The following is a 16,231-nucleotide window of genomic DNA, read 5'->3' on the forward strand; positions in this document are numbered from 1 at the left end:
TGGAACCATGGAAAGGGTTTTTGGGGCAAAAAATAACCCCTGGGAATGCAAAGGGCCTCCCCAGGCAGACTGTGTCCTGGCCCTATTCCAGGTCTGTGATGGAGATTCCAAGGGTGTTAGCTTTATGGCTGTGACACTCCAGCTCTTTTGCTTCCTAGACCCTCTGGCAAAGCAAAACATAAGGTGGAGCAGCCTTGAAGTGGCTCTGACTTGCAGCATGAGGAACCCCCCTCTTCCCTCAAGCTCCTGCCCCAACTGCAGAAACTGGGCTCCTTTTTCTTTGTCCAGTTGAAAATAAATCAAAACCACCTAATTTTTTATGGGAAAAAATGAATGAAAAAAATGGTTAGCAGTGCTTTTAGGAAAGCCTGGGTCAGCGTCTGTCCTTTGTGACCACTACTAACCAGGACACATTTTCTCTAAGTTGAGGAGCAGACCTGAGCCAGTCCCTGATGCCCAGCACACTTCCAGGTCTCAGCAATGTGCACTTTGGCTCTTGTTCAGTTTTAACACTGCTTTTTCTTCTTCCTTCAGGCTATGAAAGTCCTCTCCAAAAAGAAGCTCTTGAAGCAGTACGGATTTCCACGTGGGTATCTCACATTTGGAGGTCTGCCTGTTGCTCTCAGCCAGGAAAATCTCTCTGTAGAAGCATTGTCTGCAAGGACTGCAGAACTTGGCCTCATCTGAAAGCTGCCCATGTGGTTTGGGGCTGGTTAAAACGCCACTTGTGTAGTGAAGGGTCAGGTACAACCCCAGGGAGATTCAATGCACTCAGTAATTAGAGTCCTGGCTCTGATTTTTGTGAGTCTCTTTGAAGTGGTGACTCTTCCCATGTTCACCATCTATGAAGCCTAATTAAGTGCTGGAAATTAGGCAGGGTAGTCCTCCTTCTTCCAGGGGCTCTTCTACCCCCTGGGATAGTACCTGGCTGGGCCATGGGAGCCCCCAGACCAGGCTGGGAGGAGCTGGTCTGAATGAGGCTTGGAAATCTCAGTTCCAGGTGGGAGACTCAGTTCCAGGATGAGAACAAGGGGATGAGATCTTCCAGAACAGCTGGAGGTAGCTGCAGAGGGGCCAGTGGCTGCCCATCCTGTGAAGAGTTCTTCACTCTGTTGTCACTCTTGCAGGTCGGCCTCCTCCCAGAGGGTCCAAAGCATCCTCTGGAGAGCAGCCCAAGCCCATGGCACCACTGGACAGAGTCTATCAGGAAATAGCCATCCTAAAGAAGCTGGACCACATCAACATTGTTAAGCTGATAGAGGTGAGCAGCTCCTCCACCCTAAGCTATGCTGAAACAAGTCTGGTTTGTATTGCAACAAGAGGATCTTTCTCCAACTGCCCCTACTGCAGCCAAAATTGGTTTAAAATAGTTGTTCAGAAATTCAGGCTGGTGATTCCAAGCAGGATCCTACCAGTTATGTAGGACAAACTGATACACTTACCCAGGGCTGTGGGCTGGTGCCCAAGAGAAGGCAGCTCTCTCTGCTGGTAGAAATAGCAGTGAGCCTTGATCACTGAAACTTGTGTGCAGACAAGCCTGGGAAGGTGCACAAGTGCAAGGCTTTGGTGCCTTTTTCATTATTGACTGAGGTCAGGTTAGGACAAGCAGTGCCTTTATTGGTAGGCTGTTTCTCCAGGCAGAAGCCCAGATTTTTCTGGAGACAGGAAAATCTGTGTCCTTCAATGCTTCTCTCTCTGCAGGACTCTCTAAATATTAGTCTAAGTTGTTCTCAGTGCTCTGCAGTGCACAGTGTACAGGGAGCAGTAAAACGTTACTCCATTAAATATCTCTTATTTTTCCTGCTGTTTTTCTTTTTCTCCTTCCCCCTTATTTTTCTGTTATCAATCACAGGTCCTTGATGATCCTGCAGAGGACAACTTGTACATGGGTATGTGAGTCTCATATACTAACAGAACCATCTGGGCTTAGACCTAGTGATGCAAGTGGCACGTAGCAGGGCTCAGGGTCAGTACCCCAAACTCAAGCCAAGCTCTCCCTGAGGAGCAGGAGATCAGTCCCAGCAATGGCAGCAGGAGCAGGACAGGTGGGGAATCTCTTGGGGGTCCTCAGGAGGTTGTGCTGGGGGATGAGCAGTGGCCATGTACTTGTTGTCCATGTTCCATCACCCCTTTCCTCTGCCTTGGATCCTGTGAGTGGTTCAGGCAAATCAAGCTCCTGCCTCTGCAGTCCCTCAGCAGAAGGGGAAGCTGTGGGTGCTCAGCACTGCTCAGGACTGAGCCTCCTGCAAGAGGCTTCCTCCCTCCTGCTGCTGACCCAGATGATGATAACTGCACCTTTCTCCTTCCAAAAATGCCCTCCCACTACAAAGCAGATCTAGAGGAAGTGGTGTTTGTTCTTTGCTAATGATTGCTGGCATCAAATACTCCTGTGAGTGCTCAGCTGCGTGGGCATGGGGAAGGAATCTGGGATGGAGGGTGTCTGTAGGCACTGAGCAACCTGCAAACGGGATGGTTGAATAATGAGATGCTGCCACAACCTGCAGCTTCTTCAGCCTGGGGGGCAAGATGAGCCAGTGCAGGCTGCCCTGTTGTGTTTGTACCTTCAGAGAACCTAACACCCCACCACAGGGCTGCCTGGTGCTCTGGGGAGGGGATCTGCTGGGATTTCTTGGGAGATGCAAGAAATCCCTTAGTAATTCACGAGGAAAGAGCTCTCCTACTCTAGAATAAAGGCAGGTCCTTCTCCTGTTTGCACAGCAGGTCAGAGCAGGATCACAAAACCACATTGCCACTAACCCCCTAAATAGGCACACAAACTGATGTGCTCTGCAAACCTCAGCTCACACCAACAAATCCTCTCCAGTTGCTCCTGCCAGGGTGTGTTTGCCTCTGACAGACCTGTAGCTGTGCTGCTGATTGACACAGCAGAAACAGGGCAACGTGTTCTTACAGCATCTCATTCAGTATCAGCAGTTTAGCAGAAATATCACACCAAACATCCTCCCTGAAGGTACTGAATGCCACGGGGCTCAAATCAGTGAGGGCTGACAGCAGGAGCAGCAGCAGCAGTGGGGTTGATAAATTAGCCCCACTGTCTCCCTGTGCAGAGCTGGCAGGAAGAGGGAGATTTGTCTGTGCTGAAGAGATGAATGTTTTCATTTTGCATCCTCTGGTGTCCTTGTCATGGGTGAGGGAAGAGAAATGAGTGGAGGTAAATTGATTTTGTAGGTATAGGAATTGATGTGTTCTTATAGGTGATGAATAACGAATAAGCCCAGTCTGCTCTTCTCCTTCATTCATAGTTTATTTCCTTTTCTTGCAGTGTTTGACCTCATGAGGAAAGGGTAAGTAGCCCTCCTGGGATCCTTTTTGTTGAAATTTTTGGTGTTCATCATTAGCTTCCCAGGTGAAATGGAGGTTTGATGCATCCAGTGGGGCAAACCTCTGTCTGTAGGCACAGGGGAAGCAAAACTCAGCTGTAGTTGCCTTTGCACTGCTACAGCCTAGAATGATGTGGTGAATAGTAATGGGCTGGGAGGACATGTCCTGGTGTCAGGCTCTGATTCAGAAAACAAGTTTGATGTCAATTCCCCATCAGGTGCCTGGAAGAAAAGGTTTTAATAGGAATACTCTGCTGGGGTGCCAGCCACATCGTGGCTTCCTCTGGCACAAGGGGTGTGTGGTTGCATCAAGATTTACTACCTTATTTTGCCCCCAGCACTAACCTGTCGTGGGAGGCTGTTTTGTTGACACATTTTTCCATAGCAGGAGAAGTGATAAAGTGGTGGGAGGCTCCTCACTGCTTTTTGCTACACCTGCACGGATTCTGCAGCTCTGCAGAGTCACAGGGAGGTCAGGAGAGCTGTGCCCAGGATGAGGGAGATTCCCAAAGGGCTTGTTTTTCTCTCTGTCCCCATGACTGAGGTTGCAGGCTGCCAGCTCTGGTGGGTTGCTGGTGAGAGGCTCCCCAGTCTCCCTGGTGATGCCCATCCTGTAGGAGAGGGAGCTCCTGTAAACAACTGTGTCCAGGGAACGTGTGGCTCGGCCGAGAGCAGCCTGGCTGCCTCCAGCAGAAGGCAATTAGACTCCATTAGTGGCTCTGCCAGGCCTGCACTCACATTGTTTCTCCCTGGTTTCAGCAACAGGAAAATGTGTTTGAACAGGGAGGGAAGGCAGTGGCAGGAGAACGCAGATGGGAGATGAAGGTCATCAATCAAATGGGCAGCGAGGGAGAAAAGTGCTGCAGGAAGGATTTGATGCGGGGTGCTGAGGGGAAGAGCTGAAGAGCCTGGTTTTTGGTAATAGGCTGTTCCCTGCCAGGGTCTGGCTTGCCAGGACAGTGTCTCAGGAGCACTCACTTAAATCCAGCTCGAGTGAGTGGGCGTACGTCCAAATGCAAGGCCAATCTGCTGAGCACAAGCAGGATTAACCCCCAGTGCAGTGAAGTCCTCAGCTCCTGCCATTCATCCTCTGGGGAACAGAAGGTTCTGACTAGCTCTTACAGCCTCTTTGCCCTCAGCTTTCAGCAGGCACAGGCAGAAGAGGGGCTTTTAGAGGAGCCTGTGCATCCCTCAGCAGTGGCGGCACACAAAGGAAAGGAGAGGAGAAGCTGACCAGGTAACCTTGGCTGTTCAGGGCCAAATGGCTGAGTTCTGGTGGTGGCTGAACCCTGAACAGCTAAATAGGTTTTCAAAGCAGTTTAGCACAATGCACTGAAAATATTCCCACTTAACCTTTGAGCCAGTGGTTCCTGTCTAGATCCTGCTTGGTGTAGACCAGCTGCATGCTGATGTTGCTTCAGGACTGACATCCAGTGCACGCCATGGGCACTGGCACTGTCCCCACTGCTGCCTGGGACCTCCTGGTGATGCTGGAGCTCACAGCCAGGAGCAGCTTTAGCAGGAAACCAATGGCCAGATCCAGTTTTGTTCTTTTCCCTTTAGGACTCTCAGTGAATAGTGTTTGCCTTATTTTGTGCAAACATCAGCAGTTAATCCTGATGATGATGAGGGCTCTGTGAGTCATGCTGGCTCAGGGACTATGCAAAGCCACCCATGACTGCTAGCCAAGCTCACTAATCAGGGTGTCACCACTTCCAGAAGGGATGGGCACACCTCCATCCTGTGTCACAGCACCCAGAACCTCTTGGGAGCCAGGCCCTCAATGCTGGGACATGGTGATGGAGAACATACTCCTCCTGCAAGGGGTGACGCTGCCATTCTGCAAAGGACTGAGTTGCTCTCCCTCCTCTTCCCAACAGGCCTGTCATGGAGGTCCCCAGTGAGCAGCCCTTCAGTGAGGAGCAGGCTCGGCTCTACTTCCGAGACATCGTCCTGGGCATCGAGTACTGTGAGTACCCAGCACTGACAGTGCTTTGCTGAGCATGTACCTCGGCCCCCTGTGCAGCTGGGGAGGAGCATCTCAACGCTGGTGGGCTCTCAGATGAGCCTGTGAGGTCCCCTCTGTTTGCACGTGATGGGGTTTGCAGCTGGAAGTGGCCCCACTCAGCTCAGGTTTACCCAGGCAGTGTCACAGATCCCTGAGAAAGGACATTGGAAAAACAGTGGCTTCTGTTTTTCTTCTGTGTATCTCTTTCTGAAGGCAACAGCAGAGCCAGAAAATGGGTGTTTGCAGTGATGTGGACTGAGTCAGTCAACTTCAGCTGGAATAAATTTCTTCTTTGTGGGTTAGCAGGGCAAGCAGTGGCTATGGGGAGAGCTGGCAAGTGGCACTGGGAGGGTGTTCTTGTCCACTCCCTTTGCAGAATCTGTCTGAGCAACTCCTCATCACTCAGGGCTGTGGGGTGATGAGAGCCCAGCACTGCTCTGCCTTCCCAGGGACGTGGGGACTCAAGTGTGTTCCCAGGCTCTGCCCAGAGACTCCAGCAGCAGGGATCCTCTTTGCAGCCTATTTGATTATTGTCACCTTTTTTAGTGACACCTTCTCCCACTGTGGCTGAGGCCAGATTCACTGCTGAGTGCCTGTTCTGCAGAGTACCAGGAGGCCACAATAGGCCTGTAGAGGACAGCAGGGATTTTTCTGGCCCCACTGTAGTTGACATGGCCCTGCTGGCCTGAACCTGGCAGGGGTGGGAGAAGAGGTGTCCCTGAGCTGAAGGCACGAGGTGGAGTGATCTATGCTGGCATCTTGTGAGCAGTGATGACTGGCAGTTACTACTTCTGTACCTCAAACTACTGGTGAGCTGAGTTTGGCTCTGTGCCTGTTTGATCCTGATGTTCTCCTTGCAGACAGCCTTCTGTAGAGTTCAGTGATCTCACTTCACCACTGTTTTCTCTGCACACTGGTTGCCTGTGGTCACTATGAGGAGGAAGAGACAGTAGAGCTTTTTCAGAGGCAATTCACACCTTGCAGATCTGTTTGAGAGGAGACAGCAAATATGTAGATAAGCTGATCCTGTTATTACACTTTTTGTGCTTCAATTGCCAAACAGCTTTTGATTAGATCTTTTAACAGTAGCTCATAAAGAAGCTCCTGTGTCTCTTTGGTTGGATGGGCTTTTGTGGATTAAAAACTAGACAATCAGGAAAGTTGTAATACAGCTTTCACAGTGGAGAAAAGTCATACATGCAGTTAAGTAGAAATCTATAATGTGGGCTGAGTTGTTCAATGTATTCCTAAATGACCAGAAAAAGGGTAGAGGACAGTAAGAGATTGGTGATGACACCAAGTTATTCAGGGTAGCTGTTGTTAGGACTGACTGCAAAGACTGGCAGGAAAATGCCATTATAGCAAGCATGATAAAATGAAAGATAAAAATTCATGTTACTGACTGCAGGGTAATGCATGAGGGGGAGAAACAACACTAAAAATACATACAACGTGATGGGCTCTAAATTATCTGTTCTCACTCAGGCTTTATTCTGGATAGTTCTCTTGAAAATGCCAGCCCATTACTTAGTGACATTCAACAAAGATAACAAGATTTAGGGAATTACTGGGAATGAAATAGAGAAGAAAAGAGAAGTTGTCATTATGCAGTTATTTGGATCTCTAAGAGCTCTTAGGTACAGGCGAGGAGTATCCTGAATATTTTGTGCAGCTCGGCTCAGCCTGTCTTAGAAACAGCTCTCTAGAACTGAAAAAGGCCCAAGAAGGGTGATCAGGATGGTCCTGGAACATGTTATGGACAGAGATAAGACCAAAGCTCTTCAGAATGGAAAATCATCATGGGAAGGGGTGATATTACAGAGGCTGATATAAAATCCTAAATGCGAGAGAAGGAAATGAATCTTCTCTGTGTCTAAAAACACAAGAACCAAGGGGTAGCAAACAAAATAATCAGGCAGCCAGTTGAAACCAGGAGAAATTATGCATCTGGCTTCAACCACCCAGAGAGAACAAGTCTCTGAGCGTGATGGGCCTTGCTGAGGCAGAGGAAGGTGGTTTGCAGTGCCCCAGTCCATCTCCACATTGTGATGCAACACCACCTCATTTTTTGTCTGAAACTGGCTGGTCCAGAACCTTCCAGGTGCTGCCAAAATCAGTCAGATCACTCCAGAAAGTTGGTGAAGTGTTAGATATGAATGGGAAGCTCGAGACTGTCTCTGAGTAGAGTTTGAAGGGCGAAGAGGCAGCTTTTTATATTCTCATTAGCATTCATATTGTAGCAGAGCCTGTGTGCCTCAGCTGGGAGATCCAAGCTCTGCTGTGCTGGATGCTGCCAGAACAGTTCCTGCTCAGAGGAAACTTTTGAGCTTAGAAGATGGAGGAAAAAAAATAAAGTTTTGATACTCCTAGGCAGAGGGAGTGAAACTAAGCAATAAATTATAGGATACCCAGCAACAGGAACAATAGGATGCTTTATTTTGGGCAATTGAGTAACCACTTATTTTATTAGTGAATGAAAGTTAAAAATGGTGTTCTCTCTGAACTGCTGGGTAAATGCATGGCAATTATTACATAATTAAGAGGAAAAGTGCACCGTTTGTGCATGCTGAAGGAGAAGTGTTGCCAGGCAATCCAGAGATTGCAAGGTAATTTTAATGTAAGCATCCATAATCGTTATGTAATTTGGGAGGCTCAATAACCATGCAGCTGCTTGAAGCTCGCAGTCATCACAGCAAGCACATGCATCATTGCTGGTTGGGTTTTATTAGATTAGGAGTTGCAAACTGGATTGCTGTTGGAGCCTGCAAGGTGTTAGTCCAGGCCAGTGCTGATGGTGAGCAGGAAGGGGCTGCAGGGGCCAGGCTGGGGGGAGATGTGGGCTGACCTTTGAAATTACCGATGGTGGCACTTGGGCCGTGGCTGCTGTTTGTCCCTGGGGACTGGACTCACTGGTAATTCATGATGTTTGCCTGGGGTGGAGGACTCCTGCAAGAGGGCTGGCTGTGGGGGGAAGTCTGGAGAGGGGCAGTGGTCCAGGTGATGAGAGCAGAAGCATCCCATGCTGAATGGGAAGACTTGGGCGTGGTGGGAGGCAGGGACAGTGTCCTGCCAGGAGCTCCCTCATCCAATGGCATGGTGCTGCCTCACTTTGTCCACTGCTTTTGACTGGATTTCTGGGTTTAGTACCCTTATTACCAGGAGTACACCTTGCTGCTCACAGTCCAAGCCTTGTTCACTGAGCAGTGAGGAAACAGAGGCAGGTTGAAGGCGTGAGAGTCAGGGTGATCTGTCCATGGTAAAGTATCCCTTCCTCTGGCCCCTGAACTGCTGGGAACATACTTTGAGCTTAAGCATGGTCATATTACTGATTCACACATTCTGTTGTAGTACACCTGCCTTAGACCCGGGCTCTGTGGTGTGGGCTGTGTCAGGAATTGTTCAAGAACATGAAAACTTTTATTGGGTCCCTGCAAAAGAAAGTGGTTTTGCTCCCATTCCCAGGACATCCCCAGTACTGCTGACACTGCACTCCCCCCAGAGGAACTGGGGAGGCCTCTGCATGTGTAACTACTACTGAAGAGGTAATTCCAGAGTGTGCTCAAGTGCTTTGGATGGGAAAGTTTTGCTGGATTATTTGTGTCATTAACTAAAGTGTGTTCCTGAGCGTCTCTCTGAATTAGAGATATGTGCAATTACCTCCCTTTCCACTTGTAGTAACCTTCTAGTAGTGCTTGTCTGGGGTTATTTAAGCTTCAGTCTCCCTTCTAGTAAGGCCAACGTTCCTTTCCCAGTGATGCTCAGCAGAAATAAATGTGCTGGATAGCAAATAGGGCATACTCCCATCAAAAGACATGAGGGATATGCCAGGCAGGTATCCCAGTTTGATTTTAGGACTGGGACATGAGTGTCTTCATTTAGTAAGAGCCTGAGCAAGGAACAAGAGTAAGCAAACAGAAGGGCTGTCTGGGCAGGTGGCCTGGCTGTGACACTGGCCAGGAGCAGCCACTTAGCACAGAACAGGCACGCAAGTGTGACCCAGGGGAAAACCCTGCTGACTGGCACAGCCAGGATGAAGCACAGCCACTGCCCCTGCTGCTGTGGAGCTGCAGGCTCAGTATTCAGGTCACGAGAAGCTAAAACAGTTGCTGTCAGTGTGGCTGAAGAAATAAAAACGTTATTTCCTGCGCTCTCTGTAGAAAGTCACAGTTTCCCTCCTGGTGACTGTGTCCAGGGGATCTAAGGGTGGTGGTTCTGGTCCCCTCTGCAGAGGAGTGCTCGTCTCATCTGAGCTATTGGGTTGAAGGGAGGGTCATGACATGCAGCTAAAGCCATTGGGCAGCAGTTCTCTGCAGGGCACCTCTCTAGATGCCTGCAGTGCCCCAGAGTCCTGCAGGCTGAGCCTGGAGCCATAACGATCTGATGTGCAGATCAAAGCTGGCTTTTCTGAGATAACACTAAATCTACTTGGTCATCAATATGTGAGTGTAATTTCCTTTATCTTAAAAGGAAATTTAAGCAAATAAATCAACAGCTGAGTCAACACAGGCTTGTCTCTCCTGAAGAATATCTACAGCAATGTAAGCCCAGGGTGGGTGTGCTGAAGCATCAGTGGTGTAGATGGGTTTGGTCTGGTTTGACCCTTGGCAGAGGTCAGTTCCTCAGGCTGGTGTGGGTCAGCAGAGCTGGGACATGAGTCTGTGGTGGAGCTGCTGCCTGCTCTACTGTGATTTCTAGCAAGGTGCTGACTCCATCTGTGCCTTCATTCCCATGTGGGAAATAGGGAACTGCCTCTTCTCTGCTCCTGCCTCTTGCCTGTGTGAGTTCAGAGCTCCTCAAACAGGGTGTGCTGAGGTGGGAGCTACAGCTGCAGGGTCCTGGATGTTGTAAAGGAGAAGAGAGGCTGGTTTGTGTTTTATCACATGCAGACAAGCTCTCTTTAGATGATAAAGACCAAACAAAAAACCGTTTCATGAGCTGCAAGTGTTTCTGATCCTGATCGATAAGAACTCTGTACAAGAGTGAGAGTAATTAGCTGATGGAGCAGATCAGAGAGATGTGCTAGAGCCTCTTCAGAAAGATCAGGCACTTTGATTTTTGTTGTTGTTTGATGCAGTTACGTGATTGTGCTCAGGGTTGGCGTGGACTGTGCAGGTTGCTTGGGCAGTACTTGCTGCACATACCCTGCTCCCCACTCTCCTTGTGGTGCCTTGGGCATTGGCATGTGTGGAACCCTGGCAGGAAGCTCTGCATAACCCCTGTGACTGGTGATAAATGTGCTCATATGAGCTGGAGGACAAGAGCAGAGGGGACAGCCTTAGGCAAGGTTACCTCTTTCCCTTTTCCCTGTTCTTCCTACTGGCAGTGTCCCACACCTACCCCTTCTGCCAGGGGCACGACTCTCAGCTGGGTGCTGGAGATGGAGCACAAAGAGAAGCTGAGCTCTTCCAGAGGGCTGGGTAGTGCTGGGTGTAGGATCCCAGGCTTAAGCAACAAATCCATGTGGCAGAGGCAGCAAAATAGTGAGCAGAGCTGGGAACATCCGAGCTGGGAACATCCGAGCTGGGATCCTCACCCTGGCCACTGCACACAGCAGTGAGTGTGGGAGGGAGGGTGTTCCCCTTGCACACCCACCATGTCCCTGTCCCCAGCTCTTGCTCAGGGAGCACTGCAGATGAGTACAGAGACTTCCTTCAAAGAGCAGCCCTCTGTTTTGAGCTCTGGACGGTGGTGCAGCAGTTTCCTTGGGAGGGCGTTAAATCACATCTTTGCTACAGGGGCGATGTGACAGTAATACTAAGCAGACTCTGCAGTAGCACCATATGGATTGCTTTTGCCCTTGAATGGGAATGGGATTCTGGTTTTAATCAAGTAAAATTCGGCATCAGCCTCAGTAAACAGCAGGGTGTGTCAGTGCATTGCAAAGTTTTATTATGCATAGTTTTTAAATGAGCTTTTAGCAGGTCGGTATTAACCTGCTGGAGCTCCAAGGTTTCCAGAGGGGGAATGCAGTGAAAAGCACCTTTTTTAAAAGGACTGAGGCACAATATCTCTTTCTGGCAGTTCTGTCTCTGGCCCCTCTGGGTCTTCACTGCCTGTTAAGAAGTGAAGTTGTAACTAGACAGTTCCCGGGCATTTGCCTCTGAATGAAAGCAAAAGCCTGAGTAGTCTAGAAACGAGGAGCATTTGTGAAATGGGTGGCACATTGCAGAAAAAAAAAAGCTGTCATGTCCCACCAAAGGCAGCTGAGGGACTGAACAGAGAGGGATGATGTGCTCAGCAGGGCTTTGCTAAGGGGCAGTGATGGAGCAGGGAGGTATAGGAGCACACAGGCAGGAACCAGCTGGCCTAGCAGCAGAGATCCTCCCCAAAATCTGCCCCTTTCTCCAGCCCCACCTACTGTACCACAGCTACTATTACCAACTCAGTTGAAATACATTGTAGTGAACAAACAAATAGAGGCCCTAGGAATACAGATTTTTTATTTTGGGTAGTTGTTTCACGTGGGCTCGGATTTGAACTCCCAAGTGCAGGTTCGTGCCACCTGCTCTGGGCAGTAGGTGCAGTGTACCTGCTACAGCTCTGTCTGAAATTCAGAGGGACAGGGCAAGGTGGTCCTTTCCCAGGTGTTGCTCACACCCTGAGGGCTCTGAATCCTCTTTTAGGTCATATCTCTCCACCACATACGGTCAACCTGCAGCAGGCTGTTCTTAGGTGATGCTGCTCTGTGCCTAAAATCAGGAGACAGACTAGACTTGTTTCTGAGCACCCTGAGGCTCTAGGGTTTGACTAAGTCAAACTTCAGAAATCCCTGGTCAGGCAGTCTAACACAGGTTGTGGTAAAATTTAGTATGCAGACCCTCACCTGCCCTGCCTGTGTGGTTCATGGGCTGGCTGTGGGGTTTAGCAAACAAGTATTTCTAATGCATTTTGGGATCTTTGCCTGGATGATGCTCCAGGAATCCATGAGATTGTTATCCAGATGCAGAAAGCCCTAGATACTGTTACCTTTCCACTGAAGAATGGGTCTAATAAAACCGAATTTAATGGAGTGCTGTGTAATCAGACTTTGTCCTAAGGGCTCTGTGATATCTTGTGTGATTTCATTTTCATTATGAAGAAGTATTGATCCATGCTTTGCATTGGGTCTGCCAGCACAGAAAGTGCAGAGCATCCTGGAGCCCAGGGAGGACATTCCAGTGGGCTGCTGAGCTCTGCTCTGAGAGCAAAACCCTTTCCAGGTAAAATCAACGTGTGGAGCAGTTTTGTCAGTTTTCTGAAGCAGCTTTGGTGAAGTGCTCTGCTTTGGCCAGCTCAGCGTGGATTTTAACCTTGAGAGGGATGCAGACAGGTGCATTTGCATGGGAATGAGTGCTTTTCAGCTGTTGGTGTCCCCTTTGTGTGTGGCTTGGGAGAGGAGACTGAAGGGATGGTCCTTGCCATGGCTTTGTACTTCCATCAGCCACATCCCTGGGTGGACAGTGTGGGTCTGAGGGCAGTCTGGGCAGGGCTGAGGTCTGCCTGCTTTGTGGCTCTTTCTGTACTGTCACAAGCAAAAAAACCAACTCCTTGCTTTGTCCAGTCTCTTTGAGCAGGACACAGAGTAGCTGGAAGTTCCCTCAAAGGCATGGATTCAGCTTAGGGGTCCCAGTTCCCCATGAAGGGAACTAAGGGGGGGGTTGTGTGTTGGTCTAAAAGAAAAATAATCCCCAAATCCTCATGGAGCAAGTTTAGGTGCAGTGATACAGATCATTACTTTGCCTATGTTTCTTTAAAGCATGTTTAGGGATTTTATTCAGAAAGTGCTTTTCCTTCTCTGCTGGGCCTGATGCAGCCCTGCTCCTGTTTGGGAGTGGCTGTGTCACAACGTGTCCTTAATCCCAAGGACAGGATAAGTGTTTCTGGGACCTCTGGGCCTGGCTTCCAGTGAAGCAGTTCTAACCAGGCTGCCTTTCCTACCTGCTGCTCTTACATCTACAGAGGATGAAACTTGCTCCCAGATGCTTCAGGCTGGTGAAATTAGAGGGTTAGTTTATGCTGGTGATTGTGTTAGACTGACTGTGGCTGTCACCTGCTCCCCTTGGGGTGGCTCTGTGGGCTCTGTGCTCCTGGTGCCATTCTGTGCAGTCATTAGCAGTCTGGAGTGTGTCATTAGTGGTAGGCTTTTATTTCTAAGATGCTTAGCTCTCCCTCTGGAGTTCTGCAGGGATAACACCATCTTTTCCTCTGTGTCTTGTGCTGGAAATGCAGATCATGCTGGTTTAGCAAGGACCTTTCCCACAAGGCAGCTCTGCCCCTGGTCTCCTTTTGCAGCATGTGGCACTGGTGTGTGTCACTGTGGGCACGTCCTGCTGCTTGGCCAGGCAGCCTTTGGCCAGCCCTGCTGAATTAATTGATCCCTGCTCTTCTCCCTGCAATGTCTATCTGCATGAGATCTGGACTTGCAGCAGAAGTTGGTGGGTTGGAAAGTTCTCCAAGCTTAGTTGTGCTGGTGTCCTGCAGGTGAGCGTTCCTGCTTCCTTCCTGCAGCTCCCAAACAAGCCAGGTTTTGTCTGCTGCCTGCAAGTGGACTTGGGCATGATTTTGAGGGTATCTCTTGCTCTGTATTGTACTGAACAGTACCAGTGGCAAGACACAGCACAGGATAAGCCTGAGCAGTTTGAAGGCCAAAGCCCGTTTTGGAAAGCTGGGCAGGGGAGGATGCCCATGGCAGCTGGCAGGCTGGGACTTTAAGAATTCCATTTCTTCAGAGCAGAAAAAGGATTTCAGGTTGCCCTCATCAGGTTGGCAGCTCCACACTGAATCATTTCTTGGCAGATATGAGCACTTGCTCTTACAGTTTTTATAGCTGTGATGTTCATTTACACCAGCTGGTGCTCAGTGCACAGTCCCTGTCCTTCTCTCTTCCTGGCTATTGCCTCTGCACAAGGCAGCTGGATAGGGAAGGGGATTTGGAGATAGCAGAAGCCTTTTGAGCCAGCTGGCACAAGACTTCCATTACTGTCACTCAAAGCAGCACAGTGTGTGTGTTGGACACTGCTCCCAGAACCACCACTCCGACCTGCCCAGTCACTTCCCCTCTGCATCTGTCCCCTTCCTGTCCCAGTTTAAATAATAAGGTGTGCAGAAGTGCCTGGGACATGGCACTGCAGAGCCTTGAGACATGTCAGGCTCACTCCTGAGAGCACAGCCTGGGCTCCTCAGCCCCAAAGGTGCCTGTGCTGATTTTCTCCTCCGGGCAGTTGAGGTCAGACCGTCGCTGTCCCCAGCGCTCATGTCGAGCACGTGGATGTTCTGGTCTGGGAAACCCAAATATTCCTTGGCCAAATGAGCCATTGTTTGATGGCTTTGATTTTTGCAAAAGGTGTGTCTCATTTCTTTGCTCAGCGCTGATATTGTTCCTGTGCCCCACAGGCAGCACCTGCTGGAGACGGGCACTGAGCACACACAGGGCAGCTGGCAAACTGTGTTCCTCTGGTGTTCCTCTGCTTCATCAGGCTGTGCAGGGACAGGGAATGCACTTCACAAAATAAATAGTTATATGGTAGGGAAAATGGTTTGTGGTTTTGTTTTGCTTGGTTTTTTTTTTTTTACTTTCCTCTGTGGAAAGCCTGGAGTACCTGCTTGCCTAGTATAATTCCCTCAGTTTTCACAGATCCAGCTCTGGGATGTACTTGTATGACCCACATATATTTGTAGCCTCTTTTTTTTTTTTTTTTTAGAGGCTTTGGGAATCTTACTCCTGTGGTAAGATAACAGACACCTGTCTGAAAGGCAGCTCATTTCCTGAAGGAAAACTTCACTCCCCCCTCACTATTTTTTTTTTTTGCTCTCCCTATATTACCATAATGAAATGTCAGCTTTGCTGCTGAGCAGATGTCTCCTCCTAATTACTGTTGTTGCAGGGTTCCAGTGTTTATCCTGACTGTCTAGCCAGGCTGTTACAGCATTAACTGGCTCACATCACAGCCTGGCCACGCAGTTGCTGCACATCTGGAAGAGGATGGAAGTGCTGGTGCTCTCCAGCAAGTTTTTGTCTGCTGGGTCTCTTTAATGTGCCAAGGACAGCATCCCCCAACACTGCTTTAAACTAAGAGTGGTCTTTGCAGAAAAAATATCTGCAAGTGTGACTTCCCTTCCCCAAGCATGGCCTGGTGGAAAGTTGGCTTGAAAAGAGCAGATAGTTCAGTGAGGTTTGTTCTTTCTTGTTCCTAACACACAAACTGGGGTGCTTTGTAGGGCAGGCTGCCTTTGTGGCAGTGCATGGACCAGGTCTGTAAAAGCAGGAAAGGGTTGGACCAGCATTTTCCTCCACCCAGTTATGTATTTCCTAGGAGATATGAAAAGAGCTCATGGGGAGGTATAAAAACAAATGTGCTCTATTTGCAAGAAGGAAATGTGAAAACAGTGCTTGGGGCCAGGGGAGGAGGGAGGCTGAGAGGTCCCAGTCCCCTGGGAAGGGCAGAACTGGAGAATTTCCTCTCCCATTCAGTGAAGTCTCTTGTGTTTTCTCCAGTTCTGCTTTTGGGGTCATTTTATGTTCTGAAAGTTGGGGGGTTTATTTTTAAAGTTGTTCTCCAAGTTCCTGAGAAATCAGCCACTTTCCTAGAACTCCCTGCCTCACTCAGTGGCCTGGAAATGTCTGTCTTGCAACTGCAGTATCACACGAGAGGGGGGTTTTTGTTGTTGTTTGCAGTGCATCTCAACCTCCAAGCTCTTTGCAAGGGTTTGTAATTCTTGGGCTCCATTACAAAGCTTGGTTAGGTAGAGAGCACCTTCTCAGGGTGCTGGCACCAAGCAGCTGGTGATTGCTGCAAGGTTGGAGCTCCATTATTCCATCTTCTGGGCTGGAAATAGCCACTGATTTCTGAGCTGTTGGCTGGACTTGGCACTCAGCTGCTTGTTGCCTGTTTCATTCTACCTA

The 16,231-nt window shown here is 49.3% G+C and overlaps 1 protein-coding gene across 1 annotated transcript in view; it reads left to right on the forward strand.

Annotated features, from left to right (window-relative positions):
* The window catches only part of CAMKK1 (calcium/calmodulin dependent protein kinase kinase 1), a 54,436-nt gene that overhangs the window by 17,445 nt on the left and 20,760 nt on the right, over positions 1-16,231 (forward strand). Inside the window, exons 4-8 of the mRNA XM_008930518.3 lie at positions 535-586; positions 1,128-1,261; positions 1,853-1,889; positions 3,284-3,305; positions 5,222-5,310. Of these exons, the coding sequence (XP_008928766.3) occupies positions 535-586; positions 1,128-1,261; positions 1,853-1,889; positions 3,284-3,305; positions 5,222-5,310 (334 nt within the window). The remainder of the gene's footprint in view (positions 1-534; positions 587-1,127; positions 1,262-1,852; positions 1,890-3,283; positions 3,306-5,221; positions 5,311-16,231) is intronic.

The sequence above is a fragment of the Manacus vitellinus genome, unplaced genomic scaffold, assembly GCF_001715985.3.
Source record: "Manacus vitellinus isolate BGI_N305 unplaced genomic scaffold, ASM171598v3 scaffold_32_pilon, whole genome shotgun sequence".
NCBI classification, from domain to species: Eukaryota; Metazoa; Chordata; class Aves; order Passeriformes; family Pipridae; genus Manacus; species Manacus vitellinus.